General features: G+C 42.9%; 1 protein-coding gene across 4 annotated transcripts in view; it reads right to left on the bottom strand.

Annotated features, from left to right (window-relative positions):
• Positions 1-572: 572 nt before the first annotated feature.
• LOC141565548 (maestro heat-like repeat-containing protein family member 7) overlaps positions 573-15,083 on the bottom strand; it is a 36,128-nt gene continuing 21,617 nt past the window's right edge. For 2 of the 4 annotated variants that reach the window (XM_074308735.1, XM_074308736.1), the window contains 10 exons: positions 12,477-12,614; positions 12,276-12,390; positions 8,867-9,007; positions 8,082-8,258; positions 5,394-5,552; positions 4,391-4,492; positions 3,519-3,621; positions 2,323-2,382; positions 1,290-1,435; positions 573-719 (listed from right to left, as the gene is read on the bottom strand). In XM_074308735.1, the coding sequence (XP_074164836.1) occupies positions 699-719; positions 1,290-1,435; positions 2,323-2,382; positions 3,519-3,621; positions 4,391-4,492; positions 5,394-5,552; positions 8,082-8,258; positions 8,867-9,007; positions 12,276-12,390; positions 12,477-12,614 (1,162 nt within the window). In that variant the 3' untranslated portion in view covers positions 573-698. Of the gene's footprint in view, positions 720-1,264; positions 1,436-2,322; positions 2,383-3,518; positions 3,646-4,390; positions 4,493-5,393; positions 5,553-8,081; positions 8,259-8,866; positions 9,008-12,275; positions 12,391-12,476; positions 12,615-15,083 lie in introns of all 4 variants that reach the window. The other 2 variants (XM_074308734.1, XM_074308733.1) reach the window with 2 other exon arrangements.

The raw sequence follows: 15,083 nt of genomic DNA, 5'->3' as shown, positions 1-15,083 counted from the left end.
AACTGAGTGGATGCTCATCATTGTAGAATGGCTGAATAAGTTATGGTATATGAATGTTATGGAATATTATTGTTTTATAAGAAATGTCCAACAAGATGATTTCAGAGAGGCTTGGAGAGACATACATGAACTGATGCTAAATGAAATGAACAGAACCAGGAGATCATCGTACATGGCAACAAGATTATATGATGATCAATTCTGATGGACTTTTTCCAACAATGAGATGATTGAGACTAGTTCCAATGACCTTGTGGTAAAGAGAGCCACCTACACCCAGAGAGAGGACTGTGGGAACTGCGTGTGGACCACAACACAGTATTTTCACTCTTTTTATTGTTGTTTGCTTGCTTTTTGTTTTCTTTCTCATTTTTTTGATTTGATTTTTCTTGTGCAGCAAGATAATTGTATAAATATGTATACATATATTGGATTTAACATACATTTTAACATGTTTAACATATATTGGATTACCTGCCATTTAGGGGAAGGAGAGAGGGTGGGAGGAAAGAGGGGAAAATTTGGAACACAAGGTTTTGCAAGGGTCAATGTTGAAAAATTATCCATGCATATGCTTTGAAAATAAAAAGCTTTAATACAAAAAGAAAAAAAAAAGAATGTCTGCTCTTAAGTAGGCAATTAATGCTTGGTCTTTTGGACTGTTGGATTGTAAGTAGAGGTGGAAGAGTTTTCAGGAATCAGCCTAGAGTCTGACTTGACTGGGGGAATAAAATGAAGTTATTTTCACTTGATATTTCACAAACAAAATATGAAAAAAGTTGGGAGGGGGGACATTGACTTTAGCCAACTCCAATTTTCTTTCTTTATTATGAAAATTTTGCAGAAATAACATCATGAGTACATGGCTCAGAAACCTCATTTTATTTCAGCAAGCACTTATAATAAGCTAACATTTATATAGCACTTACTATGTGCCAAACACTATGCTAAGTGCTTTACAAATATTACCTCATTGGATCCCTACAATAGCCCTCTGAGGTGGGTGCTGTTATCACCCCCATTTTACAGATAAGGAAACTGAGTCAGCTAGAAATTAATTGCCTTGCCTAGGGTGCCTGAGGCCCAGTATGAACTCAGACCTTCCTGATTCCAGATAAATACACAGAGAAAAAATACAAAGTAATATGGGGACAGTAAGGGAGCAGTATCCACATCAGGAAAGCGGCTGGCCTATGAGGGTAGCTGGGGCTGAGAGATGAAGAAGCAAGACCTGAGCAAAGGCCCTGGGGGCAGAGAATAGTACCTGGGCCTCTAGCTCAGCACTTCACCTTTTTGCCTATGTGCCTACAGCAGATGAAGTTAATCACGTGCCAGCAGCGTCTTTGTTGAATCCTCTTGACCCCCAGAATGCAGATGGTCTGTGTCGCCAAGCAGGAGACGGCTGGGTCTGGGTCATTTTTCATATGCTTTAAGGCTGCAACACAAATCTGTAAGTGGCACTTTGGAATTTGGGGCAAGAGAAGGGCTAAGGGCTAAGGAGCTAACCGGGGAAAGGAGAATGCCCTGGTTTGGACCTGAGGGTCACAATTGTACAAAGAACTGATTTTGGCTCCCTGGCCAAAGTCTCCAACAAACCTACACTGTCCTGGGATGGAGGTGGGACTTAAGAAATTGGCTCAATCTCCTGATTTTACTGTCACCTGCCTCATTGTCCCCATTCTGTTCCCTTTCCTGCCAGAAGACCAGGGGGATTAATCAGCTGTAAAGTGCTTTAAGAGCCTCAAAAAATGGTCACCTGGGATCCAAAAGTTCCCTCTGCATTGTCCAGGGAATAGTATTTGCAGAGCCCAAGAGAATAAGAAAGGTGGAATTAAGGAAGAAAACTTGTAAAAGTGATTTGGCCCAAACACTATCAAAAAGTACAGATTGACTCATAACTTATGCATTACAAATGGGAGGGAAGCATGACCTCAACTTTATTCCGAAGTATTGAGAGGGTTGGAGAATCCCTGCAGGAGAGAAAGTCAAAGTCTCGCCAAACCTCTTGTCAGGGGCAATGTTCACCTAGTTCACCCAAGATCGTATCTCAGCCAACAGTGGGTACTGATTCAAAAATACATTAGATCTGGAAGCAGGTGGTGGGTCAGCGGGACATGATTACGAGGATAGTTCACTGCTGCCTTACCAGGGTTTTGGTGATCTCCCACCTTTCTTTATCCCTCCACCAGAGTGCATAATTGAGAGTTGACGCTATTATTTGAATATCAACTGGTCCCTAGTTTCTGGCCCACCAAACCCTTGCCCATGTCTCCACCTACCTCCTCCATGACACAAAAGTCTGGCACTGGGGCCACTCCTCACCTGAAGAGACTGTTTGATATTCCTCCTCACCTTCTAGATCCTTGAGCTGGATAATCTGGCCTATCCAAGGACACAAAGTTCCCTCAGTAGTCAGACAGTGCTCTCTTGACATGCTCTGGAAGCCTCCCTCCTCCCCCGCTTTAAAAGGCTCCCAATTACATGGTGCTTTAAGGTTTACAAAGAGTTTTACATGTTTGATCTCATTTGATCCTCACAACAACCTTGCTCTTCTTATTTCAATTTTATAAATGAGGAAACAGGTTAAAAGGGGGCCTTGTCCAGGATCAGTCATTTAGTATGTGAGGCAGATCTGAAGCCCAAATCCACTGAACCAAGATGCCCTGACAATGGCCTGTCATAGGTCACTCAGGCAACTGTTGGGAGCATCTATTTCCCAGATTTAAATCCTTTCCCATGCTGTGATACTCAACAGGGTAGTAAAGTGTGTGCTCTGACCACTGGTTGAGTTTACCCTTCTTGCTGGGAGAAGACTGCTCAGCCCTGCTGGGGACTTTTGGGCTGAAAAGGATAGTAGCAAAAAAAATCTCTCAAATAGTTAAAAGAGTTCTCTATGCTTTTCTCAATAAGACTCAGCACCAGAGATTTGTTCTCTTGTTTTGGAGAGGTGAGGCTCACCTCGGGATAAGAAGGGACGGGACAGGATGGCATGGGACTGCATGGGACTAGATGGGACAGGATGAGATGGAACAGGATGGGATGGGATGAGATGGCATGGGACTGGATGGGACTGGTTGGGACAGGACTGGATGGGACAGGACTGGAAGGGACTGAATGGGACAGGACTGGATGGGACAGGACTGGATGGGACAGGACTGGAAGGGACTGGATGGGACAGGACTGGATGGGATGAGACAAGACAGGATGGGATGAGATAGAATGGAACAGGACAGGATTGGATGGGACTGGATGGGACAGGACTCGATAGGATGAGACAAGATAGGATGAGATGAGATAGAATGGAACAGGATAGGATTAGATGGGATGGGACAGGACTGGATAGAATGGAACCGGACAGGATGGAACAGGACAGGATGCAACAGGATGGGATGAGATAGGATGGGACTGGTTGGGACAGGATTGAATGGGGTGGGATTGGACTGGATGGGAAGGGAATAGATGGGACAGGACTGGACAGGACAGGATGGGACTGGATGGGACGGGAGAGGAGGCCTTACTTGTCAACCACACAGCTGCTTGTCGTATGCCAGACTGGGGATTATTAAAGTAGCTGAGGCTCTGACTCAAAAACCAGGGGATTTTGTCCTTTTGCTCCTCCAGCTGGAAGAAGAGGCAAGTAGAAACCTAAAGGGCCAGTTTCAGTTTATTACCTGACCTGTGATTTCATCACAAGAGGAAGTTTCTATCAGTGCAAATCAGCCCTGACCCAGAAATGTGAGGTCTTAGGGAATTGTTTGGAGCAGCAGCCTTAGAGGCAGGAAGACCAAGGTTCAAGTTTCACCTCAGATACTTACTGTGGGATTCTAGATAAGCCACTTAACCTTTCAGTCTTAGTTTCTTCATCTGTAAAATGGGAGTAATACCAGTATCTACCTCCCAAGATTGTGGTGAAGATCAAATCTGAGATAATCTGTGTAAAATGGCTTAGAAATCACATGGAATGACAGCCATTATTATTCAGTGTCCATACAAGTCAATGTGACTCTTGCTGGACACCCTCAGGCCCCACAGGACAAAAGCTGAGTCTCCATTACCTTCTTGGCCCCATGCCAACATGGCAACAGTCACATGATGAGGAGGAGGAGGAAATCACCCCCTAAGGACTATAGCAGGATCATAGATTTAGAACAGGAAGGGACTCTCCACCTTAGGGGTGAAGAAACTGAAGGCCCCCAAAAGGCGAATGACTTGCCCAGGCTCTCTCCCCTAGTGTATGAGGTGAGATTCACACCCAGTTCCTTCTGCCCTGTACCACAGGACCCTGACACAGCTGCTCCCCCTCTATCATGACAGTGATACAAAGAAATGTGCCTCCCCACCCTTCCATCTGTGGCAGGATGGTCGACAACATGGGGGTGTTTTGACTTACCAGGGTCCTCCCAATGGTGAACATGTCTCTGTTGCTGCACACCGACTTGAGCCGTGGGCAGACCAGAATTTTAGCAGAGTGGCAGAGGCCGTCCCTGCTAGCCTGCAAAGACAAAAGGAGATAAAGTAGGGAGGTTCCTTCTTTCCCTCAAAGTTCTGTGGTCCCTAGATGGGGAGGGGAGAATATTGGCAGGGACTGAAACATGACAAGTCTGAATCACCATGGACTTGTGGTAGTTCCACAAGATCAAAGGAGGTCACAATGAAATCCCTCAGTTGGCACAAAGCTATGTGTGGCCCCCTCTCATGAGCCTCAGCTGCCTCTCTGCTCATACTACCAGTTACATGGAATGCCTTCCAACTTGGTGACTCCCAAGTCCAGGACAGCAATTTAGCTGCACCTTCAGTGCCCCCTCTTCCCCCGCCCTCACGACATACCCCCCCCCCAAGACAAAGTCTGCAGCATCACACAAGTAGTCGCCATGTTATCTGCCACAAATAAGGCAAAAATAGCAGAGTTGGTGGAGGCAGGGGGAGGCAGGACCTCCATGCCCTCATCTCTCCCCTGTGATTTGCCTCTGAGCCTAACTTCCATGTCTATCTCTTCCCCCATCCTACCTCCATCCCTCCTTTCCTATTCAGCCTGGGTCAGCCCAGAAAAAGATAGGAAAAAAACTGAAGCCAGGGTCCAGAAGAAAGCTTTGGGGTCAATCTGTATTTCCTTTCTCTGTATGATGACTTCTGACCCAGAGCCGGATATGATTCTTATAGTAATTTCAGGATTCAGAGAGTCATATTATCCAGTCCTTCCTTGTTTCCAGGCAGGGAAACCCTGCTAGAGATTTTGAAAATCTCTGGGGAAAAAAGAGACATCCTCTAGTGATATATCATGACCTGTCCCATCTCTCTCCACAATCAGCTCCAGGGTGTGCTGATTTCCCGAGGAGAACAGGGAAAATATGATTGGGAGGGGAAGGTCCAGAACCTGGGGTCTTGGATCTCACATGGGCCACATTGATGTTTTCATCCTGCAGGTGGAACATCAGGGGAACCAGGCTGCAGTGGACCTGGTACCTAAAAGGAGCCATCAAGAACCTTCGTTTCACCTTGGCCAAGAGGGCAGCAAACATGTCAATTGAATTATAGCGAAGGTCGTCCGACTCCTAGAGAGGGGAAGGGGACATACAAATGAGTATATACACTAATATTTCCCCTCAGCCAGCAGCCTTAGAATCATAGTCCTACTTTGATCCAGCATCTATACTGAGCCTGTATCCCAAAGAGATCATATAAAAGGGAAAAGGACCCACATGTGCAAAAATATTTGCCTGTGTTACCTAAACCCAGCACAGCCTTGACCCCAAAATACTGAGCTGAGAATACACACACATCTGGCTAGAGCCCAGGCTGAGGGCTGTTTTTCCCCTATTCTCTCCTCTCCTTATGTCCGCCCCTGGGTTCTCCATCCTTTCCAGCTCCCTTCCCAGAGTAGCAAGGAATTCAGAGACCTGTTTTCCCATCCCAGCTCTGCCACTGGCCTCTGGTGGGACCTTGGGTGGAAAAAAAGTCAAGGCCCAATCTGGAAGAGGCGGGGTCTGGACTAGGATGGTGATTGAAGACTTTTGGGGGTGTTACAGATTCCTTTGGAAATCCCATGAAGCCTAGGAGGCCCTTTTAAAAATAACGTTCTTCAATAATTAGAGGAACTGTTATATTGCCGTTAGGGAGCAATGAAAATAAAGATGGAATTTTCCCCCATTCAGGTTCGTGGACCCCCTAAAACCTATCCATGGAACTTAGGGTTAAGAACCCCTGGGCTAAAAGTTGGATTTGGCCTTAATAACGGCCTCTATCTTCCAGGATTGTTGTGAGGATAAGAGAGATGTTTTATAAAAGCTTCAAATCCTTCAAAGCACTATATGAATGCTGGCTATTGTTGTCATTATTATTCTAGCTCAAAATTCATGCCCTATGGGTAGAGTCTAAGGTCCTCCCTGTCTGTCTCAAATATTCTGTGATTGCAAGTTAACAAGATCCAGCTCACTGCTCAGTCATACACAACTAGGATCTTCTGCTGGCCAAAGGAACTCGGGTCCATGTGTTTAATATGATTGTACATGTATAACCTATATCAGATTGTTTGCTGCCTTGAGGAAGGGAGAGGGAAGGGAGGGAGGTTAGAAAAAAGGAAATCAAAATTTTATAAAAGTAACTGTTGAAAATGGAAAAAAAATTTTAAATGTTAAAAAAAAAAATCTATGGCCCATTCCTTCTAGGGTTATCCTGAGCTTCTCACAAATTAACCTCCCTGTACACACTCGGATACTACTAGCAGCATGAAGTCTTCCTTTAAAAAAAAAATTATAATAGTATTTTATTTTTCCAAATACATGCAAAGATGGTTTTCAACATTTACCTTTGCAAAAACTTTTGTTCCAAATTTTTCTCTTTTCCTTTCTCCCTCTCTCCTCCCCAAGACAACAATCATGTACAATTATGAAATCTTCCTTGACCCCTCCAAATTTTTCTCCCTCTCCTCTTTCCAAGACATCAGTCAATCTAATATAGGTTAAACATATGCAATTATGAAACCTTCCTTGACTCTCCCTCAGATATATCTAGAACAGGGGCTCTCAAATTACGGCCTGCAGGCCAGATGAGCCTGCTAAAGATGTTTATGCACCCGCTGGGTTATGGCAAATGGGCTGAGGGGCAGAGACAGAGTGTGAGCTTTTTTTACTATAGTCTGGCCTCTAACAGTCTGAAGGACAGTGAACGGGCCCCCTATTTAAAAAGTTTGAGGACCATTGATCTAGAAGAATGGGGCTGACCTTCCCTCACGTCCCCATCACTCTCCATTTAGGATCCTTCTTCTCTGCATACAACCTATTCTCCCAAGTCAAATGCCACTTTTGTCAGAATGGCCCAACATCCTCTCTCTATCATTTCTCATACTCCATTCTCCTCCCCTCCCTTTCTCAAAATCCTTACCCTCTCTCAAGGCTCAGCCCCACGTCACAGTCCCCACAAAGCCCGAGTGCCTCTGTTGTTGCTGCTTTCTCCCTCCCCAAATCCACTTGTGCTACATGCATGCAATTTGGGGAGGAGGGAGAGGTGTGGACTATAATGTTACTGAGATGGGGTATTCCAGGTTAGAAAATTCCCTCTGCTACTGTCCCTCAGCTTTGGTTTTAGAGATTTAGTCAAGAGGTAGGAATCGAATGCAAGTTTTCTTGACCCAAAGCCAGTTGTTTATCTGCCATGACATGCCTTGGAGATACATTTTTCTATGATTATTGACACTAATAATACTGTTAACATACAGCTAGCATTTCTATAGCTCTTTTACATAGTACCACGTTGATCTTCACAACAACCCTGCTAGTATTATTCCCATTCTACAGATGAAAAAACTGAGATTAAGCAAGAGGCAAGATTGATCTGAGTCTATATCCAATGCTCTTTCCACAATCCTTTTCCTCCTTCTAGTAGAGAGCCAGTTATTTAGGTCAGGGATCATTTCTGTTTGCATTCTTTGCATCCAGAATACTGCTTATAAACACTTATAAAAATTGAACAGAGGTTGAATTCATTTCTTTGGGATTTCCAAGATGGCAGCTGGACATAGAAAAGGCCTCCACCTGCTGTCTCTCTGCACCCCCTCCAAAATCCCAGTCACCCTGAAACCTTACATCATCAAAGAAGGGCCGCAGGGCACAGGAGATCTCAATGAGCAGTATGACAGAGTCGGTCCAGGTGAGGTTGTAGATAATGCATCTCAGAGTCAGGAATGCTTCCGTCACCACTTTGGAGTTCGTGGAGTAGCAGCAGCTCAGGACGTAGGGCTGCAGCATTCGGAAGAACTTGTTCTGCACAGACCCGCAGAGGGTGAGGAGCTTGGAATCTAGCTCCCAGGGGCCAGAGATGTCACGCAACTCTACCCACCTCCCAGAACCTCATGTTGAGCTTGAAATGGCCTGGTACTCGGGTGAGAAGTGGGGAGGATCCTTCCCCAGTGGGGGGGGGGGGAGCCTTTGAGCATGGACTAAAGAACTGTGTTGCATTCACTCCAAGGGACTAGGGGCCAGAAACAGCTGATAGATCCCTATCTGGGTCTCCTTTATCCTCAACTCCCTATGTTTCCATCAACTTCCACCAGCATCGATCTGGGTGATAGCATGCATTTTCCTATCCCACTTTCCTACAAATTCTCTAAGGACACTGACTATGTGGCCTAGCAATCTAGCTGTTAGGGAACTTGCTCTGAGAGCTTTTCCCCGGTAAAGCTCCAAGTCCTTAAGCAGATGCCTTTGGCCGGCATCTTGGGCTTGGTCAGAAACAGGTAGAGAGGTTCCAGGACCCCACCTCTGCCCAGTCCTTCCTAGATGGCAGCACCTGCTGAGAGCACTTTTTTTGGTACAATGCTCAAGCTGTTACCTTCCCCCATCCCCCACATTATCCCCCCCCCAAACTTTACCGTCTCCTTATGCATCCCAAAGTTCCCTGCTGCCCTTAGCACCAGCTGCTGGGTCACTGGTTCATTTTTTTGGACAAAATTTATAAGGAGTTCGATGATGGTGTCATCTGTCATGACTGCCACCTCTGAGTTGCGGAGCAGCTGCCAAAAACAAAGGCAAAAAGAAGCTTAGAGACAAATGAGAAACCTTTGTGACTTTCAGGAACTCGGTAGTACAAGCTAACAACGCTTCAAAGGATTCCAATGACTGACCACACAAGAATGCAGAAATCAATTAATTCATTCTTCCCTTTGAATGAATGGCACTAGCATTTGTCAAGTAATACTGTGTGTCCAAGTCTGTGCTAGATATTGTGTAAGATATAAAAAAAGTCAAGAAGATATTCTTCCTGACCTTTAGAGAAGTTTACAGTCTAATTGGATAAATCAAGAAATACCTTGAATGCAATTCAAGGTATTATTAATGTGATGGACATTTGTGTCTGTCTTTTTAACATCACAATATTCTCCCAGTGATGTTATATGACTGCCAATCTTGAAACACCACAGTCTTCAAAGAATCGCAATTTCATTGTCCAAAGGGCAATGGATGTATGGCTGACATACTAGCTGTAATGCCTTCCAATGAAGAAATGGTTTAAGGAATAGCATCCAAGAAAAGGTATAGGAAGAAGAGAAGGCCAGAGTGGAGTGCATGAGCCCAGCTGCTCATACCTACCAAATGTCAACACACCGGAAAGAATGTCCTCAAAAATGGGCAAATCTATGTATCAGATCTACATTTTCCATTTGGGAAATGAAAACCCTTTATTATATTATTATTCTGAAAATAATTCTGACATCATATTCCACTTCCCACCTCAGACGCTGACCAGCTATGTGACCATGGGAAAGTCACCTAAACCTATTCGCCCCAGTTTCCTCATCTTTAAAATGAGCTGGAGAAGGAAGTGGCAAACCACTCCAATATGTTAGCCAAGAAAACCCCAAATGGGGTCACAGAGAGTCAGACCTAACTGGAACGCTATGGGAACAACATGACTGAAACAACAATGTTATTTGGAGAAGGATGAACAAGAGAAAGGCTGATGAGCATTTACAAATTTTCACACTCAAAGTTCAAAGAGAAACTGGTCCAGAGTACACGTAAGTGTTTTTTCATGTGAATATATACCTATACCAATTGTGACAGCTAGTAATACATGCCAGTTGATTCTTGGCAGAATCTTCATGTTCTCATCTCAACACTCCATGTTGGTTCCATCACACCAGATTATTTTCTCCAAAGGGAGAGAAAAAACAATGGCTCCAAACCCATAAATGGATGCTGATGACTGACCTCCTGGCTTTGTTCACAGACCTCAGTGCTGCCCCACTTCAATCAGTGATAGTTGTATCACACACATTAATAAGCAATGAGCAATGAACAATATACTAATTAGGAAGGATTGAGTTTAAAATGTTGAATTGAAAATATAGCTGCTGCTGCAAATATATGGATATATATTCTTAGATGTTACATTTGGCACAGATATATCAATGAAGACTAATTCAGGGAAAGAACACTGGCATGCCCTTTGGATGAGAATTTCTCATTAAGAGCAAAATTTATAAGTATCCCTCAGTTATTCCCTTGTTCACCTCCTCCAAATAACTTCATTATGATTATTACTATGGGGTCATTTCAATCATGAAATGAAAAACTCTTCATGACCCTTAGCAAAAAATACTGGAGTAGTTTGACTTTTCCTTTTCTAGCTCATTTTACAGATAAAGAAATTGAGACAGGGGCAGCTAGGTGGCGCAGTGGATAGAGCACCAGCTTTGAATTCAGGAGGACCCAAGTTCAAATCTGATCTCAGACACTTAACACTTCCTGGCTATGTGACCCTGGGCAAGTCACTTAACCCCAGCCTCAGGAAAAAAAAAAGAAATTGAGATAAACAGTTAAGTGATTTGCCCAAGGGTTACATAGTTTCTGAGATGGGAGTTGAACTCAGCTCTTCATGACTCAAGGCCCAAAGCTGTATTTACTATAATATCTCTCTAAATACTATTTTTATTATTATTCTACCTTAGAGGACCAGGAGGTAAGAATCCCTTCCAGGTCTTAAATCTTATCATAACTTGGCTCACCAACATCTCAGTGGCAGAGACATGCTTGATAGTATTAAAAATTGGGATTCTAGTGAGTGAAACAAAATGCAAACACTACTCAACAGACTAAAGATATACTTTGAACTTAGGATAGGAATGAATGTCCACAAGGAAGCTAAAAGCATTTGGAAGAAGGGTACCTAAGATAATGGCATAATAAAATTTACACTGATGCGTATCTCAACTATTTACTTTTCTAAGTAATCAAGATTTGGGGCTTAAGGGGTTTAATCATTTACATCATAGTAGATTTTGTTAGATTTTGATACGATTTGTATCAAACCTATGAGCATTTAAGGTATATATATTCGTGATCCTAATCAATAAAATTAAAGAGTTCTAACTGAATTTTTCTCCTGGCCTCCTGATTATCACTCTTCATCTCACTACAGGAGCTGAACTCCAACATTCTACCATGTCTTTGGCTACCTACAATTCTTTCTAATCTAAGTCAAGAGAAGAAAAATATCTCACTGAAACAGAGTTCATGATCACCCCCCTCTGTTACAGCCTTAAAACCCACTAAAACTAAACTGCAAGTGAAGGTGGGGATACTGGGCCTGGTTTTTGTTGGACTCATTGCTTCATTTCATCTGAGTCCCAAGATTTTGTTTTGATGTCTCCTGACTGAGATCATTTCCTAATCAGAGAAGATCTTGGAGTCCCTGGTTCAAATCAACAGGAATTCACTCCTATAAGACCAATCCAATTCCAATATCATATCGTGTGTGAAGCTTTCTCTGTCTGATCTCTCCAATTAGAAGGCAATCTTCTCATCATCATTAGATCACACTTCCTACTTCATTTCCCTGTCTCTTTAAGTGGCTTTAAGGTGTTTTAAGTGGCTATTTGTGTCTCAGTCTGAATTAGGCAATGTAGTAGAGTGAAAGGAGGGATGTGGAGGCAGAGGACGTGGGTTTGAGCCAGCCACTGAAGCTCTCCAGTGTTCAGCTTGAGCATCTGCAAAAAGATTCCTTTAATCTCTTTTCTATTATCACTTATCTTCTCCCACCTACTTCCCAGGGTAGTTTTATGAACCAAATGTGATGATACATGCAAAGAGTTTTATAAACATTAAAGCACTACATTTAAAAAAAAATAGCTATGGTTATTATCACTACTATCGTCATCCTTGGAATAAGGAAAAGCCTGGATGTCTAGATTGCCCCATGCAGTACCACCCTGGAGCCCAGGCCACCTTTCCTCCTGCCTCTGGCCCCTCCAGAACAATCCCTTACAGAGTCTCACAGACCTCGGTGAAGATAGCCAAGGCAGTAACAGAACTCCCAACTTCAATCCCGTTGAGGATGTTAAAGATCAGACTGACAATGGGGCGAATGTGCCAGCAGCTCCTAATGATCATAGACCTGTCATGGGAAGTAGAGAACAGAATCCAGGGTCTCAGTCACAGGAGAGTGGCAGCCCAAGATGTGGACCCAGGGAGAAAGCTTACTTGGCTACCAAGGTGATTCCCTCCAAGTATCCCTCTGGATTAGCCAGGAGCTCCCAGGTCTTGTGATATTGCATGAAAGACACCTGGTACCCATACCCAGCTGAACTGATCAAGGTCTTCAGGGACTCAATGGTAGAGCTGTGAAAATGGCAAAGAGTGGGGATAGTCACCTACCAGCTGTCCCTTAACAAGAAATCACCCCTTAGTGTTTTCACTACTCATTCATTTAACTTTTGCCCAAAACACCCAGTGAAACAGACAGAGTTACACCTGTTTCATAGATGAGGACGCTGAGGTCCAAAAGTTTCTTCCTTGATCATAAATGAGCTAACTCACATAAAGTGCTTTGGAGATCTCAAAATGCTATATAAATGCTAGCTGTAAATGGAGATGATCATAGCACTAATCTCACAAGGATCAAGTGATATGTCACAGGTAAAATGTTTTATAAACCTTAAAGAACTATATAACTGACAGCTATCATTAGTAGTAAATGGGAAATCTAATAGGGCAGATGGACAGCTAGGTAGCCCAGTAGATAAGAATGCCAGGCCCAAAGTCAGGAAATCTCATCTTGCTAAGTTCAAATCTGACCTCAGACCCTTAGTATCTATGTGATTCTCGGCAAGTCGTTTCACTCTGTCTCAGTATCCTTATCTGTAAAATGCACCGAAGAAGGAAATGGCAAACACTTTAGTATCTTTGCCCCAAATGGGGTCACAGAGAGTTAGGCACTACTGAAACAGCTGAAAAACAACAACAAAAGTAGAAAAGATAATCCAAATTTAGAAATAATGTTATTTAGTTCTTTTTAGTTTGTTTCTTTGGGAAATTTTCCTGGAGGAAATGGGGAGCCGCATAACTCTGTGAAGAAAGAAACTCAGTACCCCCAGAAGACAGTATTCCAAGCACTGGTGTAGACAAGAGAAGGGGGCTTCTTAGTCACAGAGGTGGTGAGTAGACGGCTGTGAGAATCTCCTTAGTATACTACATTAGTAGAGGAAGAAAGTAGCCAAAGTAGCCAAGAATAGCCACAGGACATGAGAGGAATTGTTTGTAAGAATCTCCAAAATCTGAGATAATTTTAGAAAAAAAAGTATTAGATCTTTTCATAAAGAGAGTGATGGAAAGAAGGAGTAACTCCTTCCACAAGTCTTTGTGAGGTTACATTTTATAGAACTCAAACAAGGGCATAAAGACATTTGCCTGACTTGCCATAAAGGCAGTTTGAGATATATACATATCTGTAGATAAGTCAGTCTATTTTGGGAAACTCAACAAAACAAGTTTTGGATGGACTAACCAAACACATTTGAATTCAATCAAATGGAAAAGAGTTGATTAAAGAGGCACTGGAGCAGCTCTGAGTATCAAGAAGATATAACTAGATACACAGATAAGATATAAGATAGTATGAGGAATGCTGGCTCTCAAAAAAAAAATGCTGGCTTAAATTCATAACATCTGCTAAGGACAATAGAGGGAGGAAAGGTATGTGCCTGACACATAGTAGGCACTTAATAATTTATGTGTCTATTTATTTATTGGTTTATTTCCTTCCTTTCCTCCCTCCTTTCTTCCTCCTTCTTCCCTCTCTTCTTGCTTTCTTGCTTCCTTCTTTCCTTGTTTACTTCCTTTTTTCTTTCATTCTTCCCTCCCTCTTTCCCTCTTTCATTACTCTCTTTCCTTCTTCCTTCCTTTTTTCCTTCCTTCTCCCTCCTTACTTTCTTGTTTCTTTCCTCCCTCCCTTACTTTCTTCCTTCCTTCTTCCCTCCATCCTCCTTTCCTTCTTCCCTTCCATAAGAAGATCAAAGAAAGAAAAGACAGAATTCCTGTAAGTGACTAGGACAAGGCAAAGGACTGATGGAGTGAACTCAGAGCTTCTCAGCTCTTATTTTGCTTCCATTTTCTCTCCTGACAAAGACAATATTTCGATGGCAAGGATGAAACAAAAGTGATCAACAGGGAAGTTAAGCTCAATCAGTGATACAATGGAAAGTGCTTGGACTTTAGGTTAGGAGAACTGCATCCCACTTCTTACTGCCTAGGTGACATTGGACAAGACACTTAATATCTCTGGGCCTATTTCTTCATCTAAAAAGAAAGGACTGGATTAGATGTCTGCTACAGTCCCATTCAACTAAAAAGCCTTTGCTCACATGAAATGGTAGGAGAGCTCCTAGAAGTCCCAATAAGTGGATGTCACCAGTCTCAGTCAAATTTCATCTAAGAGTCCTGAAAGAATCTATACAAATGATTACTTAGCAAAATCTGTGATTTTTGAAAGTTGTAGAGAATGGTTGGAGAAGAATAATATTGCCTCAATTTTCAAAGAATGGGAAGAGAATGGTCCTTACATTATAAGTTGAGTTTGACTTCCATTCTTGGAAAAAGTCTCAAATATGTGACTAAAAGAATAGTTAAAGGGCACCTAGAAAGGAAGAGTGATCATGGCAATATAGCTTCATTAAGAACTAGTCACATGAGTGACTAGTTTTTTGTCTTTTTGGACAGCACTACCTCAATGACATCTGAGAAATGACATAGAGGGAGAATTCTTATATTAAAGACAGGCATCTGACAAAGCCTCACATTCTATGGTTGAGA

This window comes from Sminthopsis crassicaudata, chromosome 4, assembly GCF_048593235.1.
Source record: "Sminthopsis crassicaudata isolate SCR6 chromosome 4, ASM4859323v1, whole genome shotgun sequence".
Taxonomy (NCBI): domain Eukaryota; kingdom Metazoa; phylum Chordata; class Mammalia; order Dasyuromorphia; family Dasyuridae; genus Sminthopsis; species Sminthopsis crassicaudata.
Note: the sequence above shows the minus strand (reverse complement) of the source record. Positions and strands in the feature narration are given on the sequence as shown.